General features: G+C 40.0%; 1 protein-coding gene across 1 annotated transcript in view; it reads right to left on the reverse strand.

Annotated features, from left to right (window-relative positions):
• Nucleotides 1–19,640, reverse strand: part of LOC149271871 (tyrosine-protein phosphatase non-receptor type 12-like) — a 32,213-nt gene extending 12,573 nt beyond the window's left edge. Inside the window, exons 1-10 of the mRNA XM_089507041.1 lie at nt 19,542–19,640; nt 8,705–8,813; nt 7,617–7,693; nt 5,975–6,070; nt 4,927–4,965; nt 3,878–3,949; nt 3,268–3,327; nt 1,708–1,850; nt 959–1,025; nt 751–828 (exon numbers count right to left, since the gene is read on the reverse strand). Of these exons, the coding sequence (XP_089363167.1) occupies nt 751–828; nt 959–1,025; nt 1,708–1,850; nt 3,268–3,327; nt 3,878–3,949; nt 4,927–4,965; nt 5,975–6,070; nt 7,617–7,693; nt 8,705–8,813; nt 19,542–19,640 (840 nt within the window). The remainder of the gene's footprint in view (nt 1–750; nt 829–958; nt 1,026–1,707; nt 1,851–3,267; nt 3,328–3,877; nt 3,950–4,926; nt 4,966–5,974; nt 6,071–7,616; nt 7,694–8,704; nt 8,814–19,541) is intronic.
• Between the last annotated feature and the right edge of the window lie 314 nt (nt 19,641–19,954).

The raw sequence follows: 19,954 nt of genomic DNA on the forward strand, positions 1-19,954 counted from the left end.
TTTATGCATGAAGAAATTGTGAGTGCATTTCTATTTGGTATATACTTTTTACCTAAGATACTGCACTATTTTAAATTTGTTTTTTAGATTTTCATTGAAGAATATTAAAGCCTTTTTACAGTCCATATTGAAGGGTTGGATTTGCCTCTTTTTCCTGTGAGTGCAATATATCACTTAATCATTAATATTGGAAGTACAATCTACACTATATTGTGTTGTTTTCCATTTTGTTTTTTTCCTATATATGTTCCTGCGCCCCATACATTTTTTGGTTTGTTTGCATTTTACACTTTGAGGAGAGTGTTGTTTGGGAGCTGCGGTCCAATTAGGGAAGTATTATTATTTAATTTTTTATTACACCCTACCTGAGTGACACGTGTTTTTTTGGATTTTTTCGGTTCACGATATTTCGTTAATATAGAAACCTCTACTCCTTTCATACCTTTTAGCACACAGGCACAGGATACTGAATACATGAAATAACTGACTTTTACTTTGGGGTCTCAGAGTACACATTTCCCCTTAAAGAGAACGTGATGCCTTTATTTAATAGATCATAGATCAATGCAGTTATTTCTAAAAGTTAGTGCCGGATCTCTGCAATTACATGAGCAGACACTAGAAATGTCCACAGAGTACGGGTAACACGTTCCCAACTGTTCCTTTAAGTAAAAATTATGCAGTTTTTGTACACGTTTTAAAAAGCATTATTCACTGGTCTTCAGACCACCAAAAACAGACACACTCTACCTTGGTTTGCACCGCAGAATGCCGCTGAGTTCTCATTTCTTGAATTAAACAGAATACATTGAATTGTTCAGGTATCCGCTAATGCAAGAGAAGAAAAGAACACGAACATCATTAAAAACTCACAAAACGCTCTGGTCTGTATGAAAAGATGAAGGCCCTAATTAGCATTCAGGAAAATACACATCCCACAACTGACACCTTAACTCACCCCGGATTTCAGCAAATTCCACGTATAATCTATGGCACAAATTGCTCCAGTTCGTCCACATCCTGCACTGTTGAAAGAAAGGTGGAAAACACAAATGTAACCAGACTTACACAGGTTCTATGACATTAAATCACATTCTTGGAGGAGATGGGATATTAAACATCTAAACCGAATTTTAGTAGTCACGCATTCTTAAGTCCTCCATCTGCTAAGCCTTTTAGCAAAGCCTACATCTCGTAGCTTTTTGGTTTTAAACAGACATACTATTTGGCGCACAAAACATTATCAGAAGCAAGTATCTGCCAGACCCAGTGGAAACTGAGGTCTACCAAGCGGCCAAGTAGAAAACTTATTCTTATAACATAACCAATGTTATTCTTATAATTCATAACCATCAGCACTGTGAGGACGGACAACTTCACGTGTGGTATAGTAACCAACTCTCCGTTCAAGGATAGTCAGACTCAGTAAGTACTTCTCTCTCCCCAACGGCACGCTGCCTCCTAAGACACCTCTCTTATTTTGCAGGTATGGCTGTTGACCAGTTATGGTCAGACACATCCTTGACAGTCTATTACAGCAATATGTTAATCTATTTCATATAGCTGCTTTTCCATGACTTATTTCCTGGATGGTTGTGAGCAAAAACAATGTCACCCATGCATCATTTGGGACTCCATACCTATCCTCTACAATCATATATAAAATGACAACATCTACAGTATGCTTTGCAGAAGGACATTACCTACCTGCAGTGTATACATATAGGTACATTGTCATGAGCCTGATAATCTCTCATTAAACTAATCATATCCAGGATAGAATCAAAAGATGTTGGAACATCGTGATCTGGCCAGTTCATGTAATGAAATTGATGGATTCTTCTCGTTTCCTGCAGAGAAGAAGTTAGAGTTATAACATTGAAACACGGGCATTGCCTTATCTTGTAGATGCATGTAGCGGAAACAATGCAGTTAACCTCCCCCACTACATACACTTCGCAGGCCGTCTGTTGAAAAAAAAAAAAAAGTACACAACATGAGCACATAAAAGACATAGTACTGTGAGCCGGGTGCCGTTAAGTATTTCTGCCATATATTCAAATGTTCACAGTCAAGTCAAACACAAAATATTGAAATTGATGCGCATTTTGCTTTTGCTGTAAACGCCGTTACAGAATCTATGCTACCGACTGATCATGTTCATTCATCCAGGTAATAAATAACAGCATAGATAGGAGGTAGCTAACAGAGCAAGCAAATCATGATTCTGCACGGGAGAAGAAGAAGCTTCTCATAAAAGGTATTTTTGTTTTGAATATTGGCAGCTGAGGAAAGCTTACATTACATAAATATGTATTCTTGTTGGTGGAACTGCATAAGGCACTGGAGCTTCCCCATTTAACCCACATGGAGAAATGACTCCCTCCAGTAACTTGGCATGAAAATTACCTTACATAACGTAACACAGAAAGATGATCTGCCAAAAACTCAGGTGATTACTAGAAGACTGAATGCAATTACTAGAACTGCTTTTAAATAGGCAGCATGTGACCGAGAAGCAGAAGAAAGGTAATTAACATTTCATCATCCCTACGGAACTAGAGAAAATGCATAAAAACACAAAAATTCTAATTATTTCTAGGCGGAGGGGGTGTGCGTCTTAAAATAACCTAATTAACAGGACCTGCCTCCAAACGAGGCAGAAGATTTGGTAAACAAGTAATGGAACTTACTGCAAAATACATTTTTATGCACATATCAAGGATGGTGAGGGAAAAGACCACCATTGGTGAGAAGCAAGTGCCCACGTTAATGCCACATATTCCAGTATTTTGGAAGGGATTCTTTAGAAGAGCTTGGGTAGCTCATAGAAAACGCATAGTAAAAGGGAACTTTCGCAGGAGACCTTTGCCATGGTTGGCCCTTCATAATGCATAGTGAAGTCTGTGAGCTGAAACTGCAATGGACCAGTAAACTCCCACGAGTAAATAATCACCAATGGCACATACACTATACAAAGTCAACTGGCTTTCACCAGAAGTTATTTATTTTAAGTATTTCCTTAGGAACCAAGATTCTAGAATTGCTTTAATGTGCAATGGAAGTAACAGATTGCATGGTTCTCAAGAAAATAAGCTATACAGAGCCAAATTCCTCCCAAGTCTGCAAACAGGCTAGATGGGGCTTCAGTGGCCACCAAAGCAGGTCAACACGCAGCATGCACCAATATGCTTTAAGTGGCACCCATCCAAACATTTATGCATTGGATTATTTTTATGTATTTAATGGAACTACATAACCACTTACATTCTGAAACTCCACCAGCAGTGTCCTAACAAAGTAATCTGTCCTGGACTGTTCAGCATCCTAAATAGAGATGAGAGAATGGAAATGTTCACACAGACCTATAAATAGCAGGCATGTTTCAGTGTTTATTTAAACCACTACAAAATCCACTTTATTTTTAAAAAATTTAGTGAGATTCCCTGAGCTTTCATGTATGTGTGGTTTAAACCCGTTAAGCTTTCTTTGTTCAATCTGTTGCTGTTATATGGGAATTACCAGTTCCATTTAACCGTCTCATCTGCTTATAACACAAAGCACGTGAGATCAGTCTGCAGGGAAAAAGTCCACTGCTTTTAAATGGGCACCGGTCTTATTATGCATTTACAGCCAGGTTCCTGGCGACTGAACTGCAGGCATATATAATAAAAAAAAAAAAATCAAAAAAAAAAAATAAGGCAGTTAACCAACAGAAATAAAATATAAATAGAACAGTGCTGGGAAATGGAGTGCTAACAAAACAAACGCCGCTACTGGCCGTTGTACAGACAACATAAAAAGTGTGTAATTATATATATATATTACACACATAAGAAATAAAAGATAGCTTAGTTCCACTGCATTTAATACTTACGCAAGAGATGTGGAATGGTCCAAATGTTAATGGCTGCTCTCCAAAACTGGGAAAGTATCGTTCACATTTTTTCTGAAAGAGGGAAGAGAATAAAATGAAGCATTTTAAATGTCCGTAGATTGAGAAAGAACAGACCATTTTTACCTAATTTTTTTTTTTTTAAATGTCAGCTGTGCAACAAAAGGCCGAGGGTATGATATTTCTCCCCGACATCACTGATATGTTATCTTTTACGAGGCACCAGAGGCCACGACCAGGAGGAATGCCCGTTCTATCACCAGGGGGTACAAACATAATAGGGCAAAAGTAATTTTTTTTTGTATTTAAGCTGCTATTTAAAAACCAATTCTATAAAACACCCACGCTGCCACTAATCTCACTGCACAGTGAGACAAACTGTATGATTGACCCTTTAAAAAGAAGAAAAAAAAAAAAAAAAAAAAAAAAAAGCTTCTTTATGGAGCTATTGCTCTATAAACATGGAATATCTTCCAAACATTCAGTTTTGTGAAGAACAGTCCAATTTTCACTTTAGTGGGCCATGTGGCCACTTCACAACACTTTTGCAGCTGAGCACCGATAGGTAGCGTTTTGGTAAGGCTGGCATGGGCCTGCTAGTCCGGTCTCCCTTGCCTTCAGTCCAACGGGGACACCTGAAATGCTGAGGGTATAATATGGTAGGTTTGCTTGTGGGGCATAATGACTGCAGCTTAAGCAGTACAATTTTAATATTTTTTCTAAACTTAAGTCACAAACAAAAATAGTCACAAAAGTTATTGTCAAACAAGTTTCTTTTCAAAAGAACCCATCAACTCTGCAGAGTGTCCATTTTAAATACTAAACAGTGAAGCACTCTAGAAAGCTGCTAAGCCCTCATTTCCCCAGCCAACTGCTCGGAAAGAATGCACCGGATGTATTAGTAGACTGGATGCCGGCGTCACTGACCCCTCCAGAGAAAAGTACAACATTAAAAAGGGATCTCAAATAAAACCATGATCTAGACTCCAAGACAGACACAATAGTTTCAAGTCACATTTATTAATACATACCCTGCCCATTTCAAACTCGCGGCAAGCCATTACAATTATCTGTAAATACAAGAAAGAGAAAAGTTGTGAAGGATATATTTAATGTCAGAAAGGAATGCAGAGGCATCTAAACAATACTACACAGAGCTTACACTTTAAATCTTTACACTTTTTTTTTTTGGACAGGTAAGGCTATTAGGGCAAACCATGCATACCATAATAGTAAAATAAAAAAAATTCAATTTCCCAAGTTCAGTTAAACTAAGACTAAATTAATTTCCTAAAAGTTCCTAGCTTCCCACGGTAAATATCCAATATATTTCCAAGATTGACAGATTTGGTTTTGTTTTATTTTTAACAAAATATAAATTCACGTGTATTTTAACAGTAAATGTTGCAGAAAAACTGGGAGATCCCAATATGGTTCACGTTACATTTTACACCCTAAAGGCATGTAGTGTTTTAACACTCGCTCCCATCGTACAAGCAAAGCGACAGGCTCGGACATGAGTCTGCCTGCGGTGGAGGTTTGATGCGTAAGCGCATGTATAGTGTGCACGGACATTCACGGTTTCCTACTCTCTGCAATATAACAAAGTCTGCTTAATGAATATTACAACTGGTGGTATCCCATTCACTGCTTTTAGGACCATCTACACTTTAAAGGGGGCACACTAATGTGTCCCAGGCAGCCCCCTAAACAAGGCATATGAAAGTGCTTTGGCAAGTACTTTCATAACCACTGTTCACAATAGGGGGAGAGGTGTACTTATCTTAGGGAGAAGCTACAACTTCCCACTCGCTCTGTGCCGGTAATTATACCGCGCGCCAGGAAACGTGTGCGGTGGAAGACCGCTAGGGGTGGGCAAAGGGACAAATGAATATAAGGGACTTTGCAGAACACTCCTATACAGTGGCAAAGAGAGCCAGCATGGAAATTTAAAGGGACCTGCATTTAAAAACATATGAAGGTGGCTCTGATGTCAGATGGGTGAGCAAAACAAACAGTTCATCATTTGATTACATTGTCATAAGCGGTAAATGTATAATAATGTGTCTATGTACTTACTCCAACTTTGTACTCCCATATCATCCTCCAGAAATCTATTACAGTATTAGCTAGCGGCCCCTGTGTTGCTATGTATGCTCTCGGTTCTTTTACTCCCTGCAAGTCAAAATAAAGTCATATTAAGACTATTAAGAGAAAAAAGCTGGTGCAAATGGCGCATTTATAAAAAACAATTGTTTAAAAGGGAAGTCCTATTAGAAAAATATTTTTTCCTTGAAGATAGAAAATTCTGTGCCGTATACAGTGACGTAGGCTGGCATTGATCAAATAGAAAATGAGAAAATGTATCCGCAGATCTGGAGGCGGCCATTGTTGTTGGTCATGTGATACTTTGAGTGACTTTCCCTGCACAATCACAACACTGAGCTGATTCTTTATGGCAGTGCTAACAGAGGTCTGCTTGGACAATAAACTCCTTTTCTCTGCGGACATTTATTAGAAAAAGCATTCTATCGTTCACCATATGGCAATATGATAAGGAGTCAGAGCGTTAGTCTTGCAGACTGAGCTAACGGAACAATCTAGAACACATATAAACATGCATCTGTCTGAAAACATATAATGCAAAAATAGTATGGTAAAATAATGCAATATAAAAAAAAAAACAAAAAAAAAAAACCACTGAGTGATAAAGAAGTCATTTAGTGGGAGTTCTTTTTAATCAGCATTAGCCTGGAAGACAGATTGATCCACTGGTGCTCTTCTGAGCAGATAAAGAGCTAAGAGCCACTGTCTCCAATACATAGTCGGTCGCAGACCGAAGTTTACTAAACATCCTATGCTCAGCCTACAGAGTCTCAGGGCAACTACCGTGAAGTAATAGAAGTAACAAGTACAGCAGGAGACCATTTCTGCAGTCACATAATTAAAAAGGTATGTGGATACTTTAATACACAGGTGCAAATTGGACATCAATTATACCTGCCGCTGCGAGCAATTTGAAGAATCCACTTAAATGTCAGTTTAGGCATTTCACAGCAACAAAAATGCCCAAAGACATATTCAGATAAAAACCATAAAAAAAATAAAATAAAAAATTATATATATATATATATTTCGCAGAGTATCTAGTAGCAGATGCCTTTTCTAGAGGATTTAAGCGATAAGTGATATTACAGAAGCATTTCAATACTTAAAAGAAATTAAGAGTACAGGATGGAAGTTTATTTTAGTGGAGAAACGTTAGAACAAGAGTTCATAATCTAAAACCGGAGGACCAGAGGCTTAAATGTAATGTAAGGAACGTTACCGAGAGTCGTAGATAAATGGAACGGACTCCCAGCCGACAAAGGCTAATACAGCAAGGGAATTGAAACATGCATTAAGCTATCCCGAATCTAAGACAAGACTAAGGGATGAATAAGGTCTGAGTTTTTACAACCAGGGGGGGGGGGGGGGGGGGAAAGGGCAGAGTGGATGGGCTGAATGGTTATCTGCCATCAAAATGGAGAAGAATAAACCTGGTCTTGGGTCTCAAAATACATTTTATCCAACAAGTTGTACAATACCCAATAACTGTCACTTTCCCTTGACGCTAAATGTTCTCTCTTTAAAGTCTTTAAAGCCACTTCTTGACTGCAGCCACACAGACACACTGGATCTGCAGAACTGAAGTGTCTTCAAGAAACAAGACGCTGCGTACCTTGATAAAGCTGGCATTGATGTAATCGGATTCATGTGGAGGGATCTTCAAAGACAGTCGGACTCTGGTGTGGTCAACTGTGTGGATGAAAAAAGTAAACATGAAATAAATGCGTTATGTCTACTAGTTTTTAAAGATCGGGAACAACGGGTCACGATTCACAAGTTAACAAAGTTCCTCAAAAGAAATGAGACAGACCTTCTAAAAAGCTTAGAAGGAATGAGACCGAGGGAAGTCCCAGAAGGGTTTTTGGCTTATCTATATTTTTTGTGCAGACATTTAGGCATAAAACTATGGTACATTTGCCACCTGTTAAGGTTTCACCTGCCCCACACCTCAATCCTTCACATGAACACAATAGGGTTTATTTACTAAATGGAGGAGACTTGACATGAGCTGTGTTCCAGCTCGACTACAATATACATTATGAACGTACAATTCCAGTGATCTTCTGCTACAGGAGCTGGTTAGCTGTATTTCAAATGGAGGAAAAACGCCTGCTTACACATAGAATTATGCATTATACAGAGCCTGTTCAGCACTTCTTGGTAATGGCGGCCCATCATAATAAACAGTGAAGTAAGGGAACTGAAACCCCTCTCACCCTTTCAGTGAATAAGTCAAGATGATAATAGGGCGACCGCACATATACGCTTTGTGCTAACCCGTTATAATTAACAAAGAAATGCAATCAGCGAGAAAATTAAGATTACTCCTGGTGATGCTTTATGCTAGCAAGAGTAATTTAATTACCAAACAAAAACAAAAGATTTGATCTAAGCAAACATAACAGATCTTAGATAGGTGGCAATATGTACGCTAGCAATATTGTTAATCTTCCACATGTATCCAGTGACATCATATCCCGCTAATGCCAACAACCCCAACCCTACATTCCATCCATTTATCAAACCAGTCAATTCTCACGTCACTGGGGTGAAAAACCTCTTTTTTTGTTTGCCAATGTGGCTTTACCCAAAGTCACAGCCCATATCCGCAACAAGAGCGATGGTTTTAGCGCACATTGACACGGTTTCCAAATAAAACAAGATATTGCTATCCTTCCTGTGAAACGAAATGTAACTTACACGGCAGAATATCCTTATATCTGTTCTTTTTCACGTTTTCCTCTTTCTCGCCTGTACTGGTGGGATAGATCTTGTCTGTTCTGTACTTTGTGGACAGTCTCCTCAACCGCTGAGAAAAAAAGAAGAAACAGACATTAAGAAACTGCAGCAGGAGGTAAGGAAATGAATACCTTACAGAAGATCATAACTACATAATACAGACGTGAAAACAGTACGGGTGGCAGCAGGAGGCAAAATGAAGTGGCGTATAAATGTATTACGGAAGGCTCTGCGAGAGTCGGCAGCAACCAAATAACAGCTTTCCTGCATGGCCGATGACCCTCATTAAAGAAAACGTCAGTAGGAAATAAACGTTTGATTGTATTAAATGCATTAAATAGCTTCTTCCACATATAGCAAAAACTGCATTGCATTCTAATACACGAAGTTCAAAATTCATCTCAAGATTATATATTTTAGAATTCTACAAAAAAACCCTCAAATTTTCACAATGAAAAAATATTGAAGCAGACGTTAGAATTATGGTAGTCAGCACAATAAATGAGATTCACTTAACTCCGGTTGAAAAATGTAATTCCTCTTATCCTCTCATAATCTAAAGACAGCTCACCCATTAGAAGTGACCCAGATGCAATGCGTTTATTCCCACCCAAACAGTCTGCCCTCAAGGATTACTCCAGCTCCGTTCTCCAACTAAACATCGTACATCCGGCACATACCGTTCATCTGCATGCTTCTAAAAGGGTATATTTATAAAGCTTACCATGCGATTGGTAAAGCAATATTCAGTTAGGTTGATAAAAGATTAACGCATGAAGATGAACCTCGCCTGCCAAAAAAAAAAGCAGAAGAGCGAGGAACCCGGAGCACATGGAGCTTAAGGTTATTCAATTAAATAAAATGAGAAGCGCTACAGTAGGAACCATTAAAATAATGCACAGTAGCATTAGTTTGCAGACAATTAACCGCTGGAGGTTATAACTAGGGGCCTAAAGCAAAAAGAAATATTTATAATCAAAACTGGAGTCCAATTCCAGACTGCCCAGAAGGACAGCATTGACTAAATACAGTTTGCAAGCACACAGGCACATTACAGTATGATTTAAAGAAGACAGCCGTTTAATATTTTCAGGTACAAGGAACCAAATAAATGCAACATCTCTTATAAATAAACATAAAAAAGATTTGAGAATACCCCATCCCACACCTGCAGGCACTTAGAATTCTAGATAGAAGGACTCTCAGACTCCGGCATGAAATAGGAAGTAGCCTTCACACAGTTAAAAGGATAAGAGCTTAAAATGCCAACAGGATAAATATCCTATTGCTATCCTATTAAAGGTTTCCTTCAGAGTGCAGCAAGGGAGGTCAATGCAGAAACGAAGGGCGTTCACTGAACACACTGACTGCAGTGTTTCTGGAAAACAGAACGTCCAGATACGCAAAAGTCCAATTTGTTACTCACAAGAGAGGCTTGTGGCAAGCTATTACCACATATGGTAGAAAGGATGTGAGCGGCAGTGGAACAATTGAGAGCGTCAAAAATATACTTCCTGCTTTCAGTGCTAGCTATCCCCATGCGAACTAAGAAATATCACCATTTACACAGCATTGTCTACGGTGGACTTCTGTCGAAACATTTTCCATTACGCGCTACGTACCGGCAATTAACCATATACAAGCTTCTGAAACGGGGAGACTGTGTTCTACCTCCACCACATTCAAACTTGTGAAGTCAACGCCTACATTTGGGGTTTGGGACATCTATGTAGAAAGTAGCTGCCAGCCTTAGTTATGCTGTAATTTAGAAGCCAACTTCCACCATCCTGCCCATTCAGTGCTGTGGTGGCAAGGAGAAAGACCAAAGACAATACATGCCAACCGTCTAAGGCCTTCAAAACGGCAGCAAGAAGTCTGTGTCTATGAGTCAGGGAGACGATTAAGAAGGGCTTCTCCAAGCTTACCGAGAAGATAACCTCTTCTTTTCAGTCACAAACCCATGGCATGCATACCTTTATGTGAATACATTGCATGCCTGATCATCTACCACCAGAGTTATACAGGGTGGTTGCATCTTTCTCTGGAGGGTGGTTTCCAGATGGCAGCCCTACAGGCACACTGTCCTCTACAAGGTACAGACACTAGTTTCTGCTCAAAAAAAAAAAAAAAAAGAAAACCTACTTTAAAAATGTAACTTTTTTTTTCCTACTTCTTCAATGCAGTTTCACTATAGAGCTATCTTCCCTCCAAGATGATAACAAAGGAGGATTTCTCATCTACGCATCATGAAGGAATTAGACATTCCCTTCTTTAATGTTAAAATATACATCACGCATGTTTTCTTCTAGAAAACACCACAACTGGCTACTGCAGCTTGGAGGATAATCAAACGCTCAATTTTTGAATTCATAGTCTGCCACAATTTCCTCATGAGTGATGGCTGGCACCAACAGATTGCATTATTTGTTTACATTGTTTATTTGGGCTACAAATTTAGCGTAAATCCAACGGTTTAGTCAAAGCCGCCGGGTAAGCTAACCACTTGAGTGAATGCCATTCATAGCCATACGTCTGGCTCATCGCACGTGAGACCAAAGTACATTTTTAATTTCTTGCAGCAAAACGCAGCCTACTTAAGGAACATTTTACACTTGTGGCCAAAGTATTTTCATGATTAAGCTGCACCTTGCATTAATTTCAGCACTATGATGCTTCCAGGTCGCAATAATTAGCTTCCCAAATAGCAGGTGGTCACATGAAACATAGAAATAATGTTACTATTTGAGGCTTTTAATAAAAGTGTTAAAACATATCGCTTATAAACCATAGGACGATAAGAAAAAGGATAACATAGCATGACATTTGCAGGAATATCCATGAGTTGGCTTAAGTCATTTGTAAGGAGCACTTCCTAAGGACTGCTTCCCAAGTCTAGCTGCATGTCGCTACGTGCTCCACTTGCACGCAACAATTTGAAGCTTTCAGCATTGCATTTTTCAGGGGTCTCGGTGCTTTGCTGCATGTGATGCGCCTTGGCATTCTCCTGGTGGGAGGTGGACCAGACATGACGCTCCTTTAAAAGCCATATGGCTCGCTAACACACTGTTGCAGCTTACAATGCTGAAAGGCCAGATTTGTTTTCAGTGTGTTAGATGCGTCAACCATGGGGAAACATGATGTGTTGCAATAAACTGCAGACACTTTTTATATCTTAAAAAAAAGGAAGATATATTGTCAGCAGATACATGCTACAGATAACCAAAACGTGAAACAAACATACACAGCGATCTAATCTGCTGCAGCAAAAGACAAACGTTTACCAATAGGAATGAAAACTATGGGCGACAAAGTCCCAAAGACGGAAGCCCAGATCATAAAGAGTCTTTCAATAGTGAATCTCTGATACGAGACATCTGTCAGGTGCTGCCACATAAGCCATGATGTGACGGAGATTTTATATAGAAGTATACAGTAAACCATGCCAGATGTACTATATTTTTACTGTAGGGATCCGTTAACACCTATAGCACCTCTTCATTTGCGGTCTCTCGGATGAGCTACTAGACCCTCTGTTATTTAGGATTGCCATCACATCTTGCATTTTGTCCCCAGTTTCTCAAGCAAAGGCCCATTCAGTGCCCACATTTGGGTCACACGGCAGTTCCCAGTAAACATAAAAAGGAAAAGAAAATGAGCCAATGACACAGTAAGGCACGGACAGATTGAACACCGCCAGCCCTGTGCAAATCAATAGTAACACGCTAATTACATGACAACACTGCTTCTTCCCACAAGGAAGCGCTTTGTGTTGGGAAGAAGGCACCTTCCATGTTACACGTGCGCAGATGCTTAATGGTAGGTCTGAGATTAAGCGTCCACAGATGCAAAATGGCTCACATTTCTACAGCTCCTTTCCTACAAGTAGATGCATTCGGCTGAACACATCTCCTGCTCAGCAACGCACAATAATGAAGTACTTTCTTCCATCCAGCACCATCTTGTGCATGATACAGCAGAGGTCCAAGAATAACCTGAACAATTGGTGCTCCCATTAATATCCACACCAGCAATAGGCTGATAAAACTGGTATGAAGAGGATACCGGTGCTATAGCACGATCGCAAGCTGTTTTAAGTAAATAATACTTTCCAAGTACTTTAATGTGCATTAATCAGTGAGGATGCAGTACACCATCCCTTTAAGCGTTAGTGAAACACCAATAGACTTTTAAGGGAGCTTACCGTGCACCGTAGTGAATGCGCAAGCTGTGTACTTAAGGGGGAAGTGACATCTGTCTCTTTCTCAAATTACATTTTACTGCATGTAAGTTCACGCAAGCACTCATTGCGCTCATTAAATGGGGTCGAATTAAAATGGACTACAATGTGCATAACAAAACACACACAATAAGGACTGGTTTGGCCCTTTAGTTGAATTTTTATGTGATCAGGTTTGCTACAAAAAGCCTAGAAGGTCCCGATTCAAAATAGTCTGAAGCTGACATTTTTTAACATGCCAATACAAGAGAAGGTCTCACTCCAGAATCCCTATGGTTTTCCCCGAGGCTTGGTGGAGTAGTCTCGACTGTGTAACAAAATGCCACATCACACACACACACACACACACACACACACGCCATACCTTTACCGACGCTTACAGGGGAAAATGACATCTGCCCAGAGATAACATGCTTTTCTTGCAGGCGAGAAGCAGAAAATTACACGGCTTTAGGAGGCGGAATAATTGGTCTTAATAAACCTCATTCACTTTCTCCTGCAGAGGAGCGGCTGTCACGTTGCCAAAGCCTATGCTTTACTGTTCTATATACACGAAGTAAGACCGCGTAGCGATGGCTACCGGTTAAAAGAGGCAATATCTGCATGAATGTTCCAGCTCATTACACCATCTCTGCCCCATCGTTTAGTGGCTGCTTGTTGTAGCTTTGGGTTAAGCAGTCTAACTAAGTCTTGTTGAGAAGAAACGTTCAATACATTAGGGTTAAAGCTATGTGGCAACCTTACAAACAACTTAAGGGAAACCTACACATTTTTTCATCATAGATGCCTAGATTAGGGCATATCAGGCATCATGCGACTTGGTATAATGTATAAATGGCCCCATTATTTACAATTTAAAATCAAACAGTAAAGGTAACAAAGTCTTCTTCTCCGCATTAGTAAACTTAGCACACGTGGTTGTACACACATGTAGACTACACATGCAGCCCATACAGGCGACAGTACACATGTAACAGAGGAGGCACACGTCATCTTGAAGAAAGAAACTCCAGGCAGAAACACGTACACGAGTAGAACAGTTTTTCCCCACTGCTGGTCACCCACTTTTGAGGGCTAAACTCAAACCGGTCTCATCAGTAATCTGGCTGTAGATGACAGGAGTCCACCACCTACAGCGCTACGGAATTTGATGGCGCTATATAAGACAATAAATAATAATACTACAGCTCACCCTGCATAACATATCATTAAATGCATGAGGAGACTAATGGCTATATATCTGGAGGGAACAATGTATATAGATAGAATAGCAATGCCCACCTCAAATTGCACTCACTTAAAAATAAAAATTAAAAGCCCCTACCAGCCACAAAATCACTTACATTCTACACCAGATGCAGCCAAATCGCATGCTTACTTGGAAAGACTGCTTCTGCCTTTCAAGTCCGTAACTGGTGTTTATTTAATAAAATCAATAGTTACGTGTACTTTATTATTATTTCTCAAACTCATGTCTAAACATTAGCCGGGGATGAGAGAGTTCAGCAAAAACCTCTGTGTAATCCAACAATTTGGCTAACACTGCCATAAAATCCGTGCAGGAAATCTGGACAGTTTTGGGCCTCTTGGGCATCCTTAACGCCCTGAGCAACGTTTTCTGTATAGTGATAGAAAAGACATGGACATAAAAAACATCCAATCTCTGGATTACTTTGAAAGACAGTATAAGCACGCACACATCAAATAATGCTTTTTGACTTAAAACCTTAATTTTTTTGGGGATGTATTAACCCTCTATATCCAATAAAAGGCAATGGGCTTTGGAGCACGTATTGTACGGTTCAGTAAGCATTTTGCTCAGGACTTTTAATAAATACACGCGATTAAAGATTTTTTCCTGGGAAGGGTCGGAGCATTCAATTAACAGTGTTAATACTGTTGCAGTATGGAAGTGCTGGATTCGGCAAGGCCAGGGGAATAGAAACTTTAGTCGCAGTAAACACAATATTATACTGTTTGAAAAGAAAAGCAGCCCCCAGAACAACAGACCAAGACTAGAATACATACCTCTTCCAGCAGGCAGATTTACACATGGGTACCTGTGAAACTAAAACCCGTCATCCTTTAAACATGAAGCCAGGGGGTGCTTGGCAGCCACTACATGTATTAACAAAAATGTATTAGGATGAAGCAAACGTGCGCAACAGAAAGGCTCTAAAAGCAGTATGTCGTAGGCTTCAAAGATGCACTGCTGCTGGAACAACATTTAGATTAAATGCATTTTCTCTGTAGGGTAAAGTGAGATATAGTTTCAAATTTCACATAGCGACGGCGTTGACCGGCAGCAGTCTGTGGCAGAGCCAGCATTACCTTATCGGTTTCCTGTCCTGAAGATCTCTCAGATCTCCTGTAACTGCCCATCAAGCAATATCACGCAGGGAAACGATATGGCGATCTGCATGCTTTTGCAGAGAAATACATGGGAGGAATGCTAAATGAAATCCTCTACGCATTTTATCTATGTATTTTGCAACGCTGTTCAATGAGTAAACAGGACATAACAAGTAGTAAAGAATGGAATAATTTGACTTCCAGAAACAAGGGGTAAGGAGGGTCCTGCTCCAAAGAGCTTACAAGTTTAGAGGGCGTTAGGGTGTATTACACAAGTAGTAATAGTGCCAGACTAGCACAAGTTTTCCAGGAGGGGTGAGCTAGGAACATCGGTAGAACGGCGTAAATGTGCAAGGTTGTAGACGTCCCTAAAGAAGTGGGCCTTGAGGGATTTTTGAAGGAATAAAGGCAGAGGGAGAGACGGATAGACCGGGGGAGGGCATTCCAGAGGATAGGGGCAGCCCTGGAGAAATCCTGTAAATGTGCATGAGAGCTAGAAATCAGAGGAGAGGATAGAAGATCATTGGATGAGCGGAGACACCGGTTAGGAGTGTATTGAGAGATGAGTGATAAGGTGTAAGTAGGGGAACCACTCTGAAGGATTTTGAAATGAATCCTGAAGCGCACAGGCAGCCAGTGAAGAGACTGACTGGGGAGAGACGTTAGCAAAGCGATGGGAGGAAGATAAGTCTGGCAGCAGCATTCATGGATTGTAGAGGGGTGAGACGGGTATGACAGGGTTACAACATACAAGGTGGGAGATAATGTAGGCATGGACAAGACCCTTAACGGCATTTTGTGCTAGGATGCATCTCCTGCTTAGTAGTGCCAGACTACTTACTGCTAGCCAGCTCCAACACGGTTTCTCCCAAGATTTTAAGGGCCGTTAACAAGTCCCCTAAATGCAGAAAGAGCTCACACTTCATCCTTGGGGTGGCAGCTTAGGCCAGCACATTGTCTATTTAAATACCAGCCCAGGGGCAAACTCATTAAGCAAGAGGTCCCAGAAGCAGATACAAAGTACAACCTTCAGAACAATGAGTAGAATTAGTCAATTTATATTTTAATGGAATCTACACCTGTGAGCACTGATGCCAACAGGATACTGTGTTCACAATATGAGAGAAGTCTTTTATAGGGTATTATCCTGGAAGCCAATTTAAAAAGTCCTTAAAAACAACGTACAAATAACTAAAAAAAGGCAACTATGCACAATACTCTGACCCTGAGAATTAAATGAGAAATTCTATATTATTTGGTCCTATGGTTGTAAGAAATATGCATGTAATTTGTCACAAGTCTCAAAAAAGAAACCACTACTACTCACCTACTATTGAAGCCTCTTTACGGTACATGGCCCAGACTACATCACATGCAACACAGCATGCAATACCATTATATTATATATACACGACATCCTTACGTCCTTAGGGTGTCCTAAGTCTGGCTAGAAAAGGTGACACAAAACTACAGCAAACATATTTACTTCTAGATCAGGAGTTAAGGACACCCATGCAAGTAACAAAGACCTACTTAGACATAGCAGGTACCCTACTGACAATATGGGTGGTGGGGGTCCTCTTTAAATGGCACTATTGTAAGTGTCATCCATCCCGTCACCGATCAGTATACAAACTAGCCATGCAATAGAGCTATTCATCTGTCTGGCACAGCATTTCCTTTTAACCCATCCCAACAAGGAAAGGCCTCATATTGTGTCTGGGAGTATACCAAGAGCTGCTAGAGGCAATGAGTCAGAGGATATTCCCAGGACCAAGACATTCTTTTATCAGATCCCCTTCCTCCTTACAGTGCCACAGATTAACTCTGTACACCCAGGATCATGCTTCTAGCTCTATCTTTATACATATATACATATGATAGATACATAGATACATATATATATATGATAGATACATATATATATATGATAGATACATATATATATATGATAGATACATATATATATATATGATAGATACATATATATATATATGATAGATACATATATATATATATGATAGATATATATATATATGATAGATACATATATATATGATAGATACATATATATATATGATAGATACATATATATATATGATAGATACATATATATATATGATAGATACATATATATATATGATAGATACATATATATATATGATAGATACATATATATATATGATAGATACATATATATATATGATAGATACATATATATATATGATAGATACATATATATATATGATAGATAGATACATATATATATGATAGATACATATATATATGATAGATACATATATATATGATAGATACATATATATATGATAGATACATATATATATGATAGATAGATACATATATATGATATATACATATATATGATATATACATATATATGATATATACATATATATGATATATACATATATATGATATATACATATATATGTGTATGATATATACATCACACACAGGGAATAAAGTGTTATTATTGTACTCTCTACATATTGCGAAGTCCCTTGAGTGTGTGTTCATTCTGGCAGTGTATTGATGGGCAGCACAGCACTACTTAGAAATTATTCCCCATGCACACAAACACAAAAAACGTCTCAGGCGCTTCTATCTTTAATTTGTTAAACCGGATAAGTTTATACAAGCTTCCCATGAAACACAAAATGTGACATGCATACAAACAGTGAAAGAAAACGAGCGGGAACCTTTCCATTGTACATGTATTTAATATTGTAAATAATAATAATAATAATGTGTGTCACACAGATGACATTGAAGCACATGGAGGTGTGGAACGCTTTAATTGCCGGTGGATTGAGTAATATTGCTTTGTTAAGAAAACCGGATCAGAGAGATTAGAAGTGGAAGTAAACCGAGCGCGGTACCAAGCGTCGTTGAGCACATAATCATTTTCTGGAGACCATCATCACGCAAAAATGACCTAGCAAGGAATCAGCAGAAGAGTCTCTACATGCATGACCCAGGTAACGTGTAAAAGGCTTTCAAAAGCGCATTATAAATGTCCATCTGCAATATCAATTCAATTAAATTAATTTCCTACTCCACTCCCAGACCACAGGAGCCGCCAATGCCCAAGAGGGTTGATCAACATCCGTTTACATGCAAGATTTAGGGCTCGGGTTGCCTGTGTGCGCTTCTACGCATTTTCATACAATTCTAAATACATACAAAATACCAGATTAACTAGAAAAGTAATGCGGCGGGTGGTCCAGGAGATAATGCCTCCATTGGAGACCTAGATACCAACTGGTGCTTAGAAGAATAAGAAGCATCTGACACAATGAGAGAGCAGCCTGCTCAGGGGGTGGGGCAGGCTACTTGACACTAGTCTTAAGACCGCATTTAGGGATGACCGATTTATTTAGAAGGGAGGAACGACACACGCAGAATACTCATATTTGGAATCACCTATAGCCATAAGACAGATGCCTCAAACTCTTTAGAAAGAAGACCTGCACGTGGGTTGAAAGAAAGGACCATAATAGAATAAATGGCCAGCCAGCTCCACAGCCAAGGAAAGGAATGTTATACGACTGATAGACAGCATTGACTATTAATACCAAGTGAAGTGTTTCTCCAGCATCTGCCACCCTTGGAATCCACCAAGACACCAGCAAATGCTTAGGAAGGGCCACTTAACTCCAGATATGCTTTGGCTAGCAGGCGATGGCTTAAGGAATAGAGATTGCTTCCTATATATAATTATACATAATCCATACCTACACAACACCTTCTGGCTTTCTGCTAGCAGGAAAAAGAATTAACCAAGAAACACATTGGCAAATACATGTTTCCAGGAAGCCCTGATGAAATGCTCCCTCCCCATAAACTGTAATCCATGAAGTGATCAGGAAGGAAGGAGGGGGAGATGAGGGAGGCAAAAAAAAAAAGGAGAGGAGGGGATCGGTTCTGAAATAGCGCAAGAGGGGTGGAGGGAGGGTACCCCCAAACGCAGCTACTACAATGTGTTCTCTACAACCCTTCCATTCTCCGGGACACACCGCAGCACCACATCACACGTGTACAAACACCCAGCGCCGTGACCCTGCCCCTCACTAACGCATACTCGGCACACAAGCCGTCGCCGGTCAGGAATACACACCGTTAAGTTTCCGGAGCCCCCGATCCATGCCCTGCTACCAATCCCTGCAGCCCCCTCTGTATCGCTCTCACCATAAATTCGCAGGCGAACGTGTCCTCCCCGTTGTGGTCCTTGTTATTCATGGCCTGCACTTTCTGAATGAAAGTCCTGAGGATCTCCACTTGATCCATGCTGCGAGCCGTCTCCTCCCCTGACTCTCTTCTCACTTACAAGCTCTCCCGATCACACCCGGCACCTTGATACGCTTGGCTAACGAGGTGAACGGTCCTAGCCACCCTGGTCTTGGTCAGGGTGGAGGAGGCCGCTGCTTTTTTTTAACCCCTCGCCATACGAAACAGCCCCCGGCCTCTCATTTGCCTCAGAGGGCATACAATTTCCTCAGGTCCCTTCCCAAACCTCCGCGCTCCTCCCAGCCGACCACCAAAGCACACATTGAGATACACCGGAACTCGCAGCCCCAGCACCCCTCCTTACACAGTTCCCC

The sequence above is a fragment of the Sceloporus occidentalis genome, unplaced genomic scaffold, assembly GCF_023333645.1.
Source record: "Sceloporus occidentalis isolate IW3139 unplaced genomic scaffold, rSceOcc1.0.p SCAF_454, whole genome shotgun sequence".
Classification (NCBI taxonomy): Eukaryota; Metazoa; Chordata; class Lepidosauria; order Squamata; family Phrynosomatidae; genus Sceloporus; species Sceloporus occidentalis.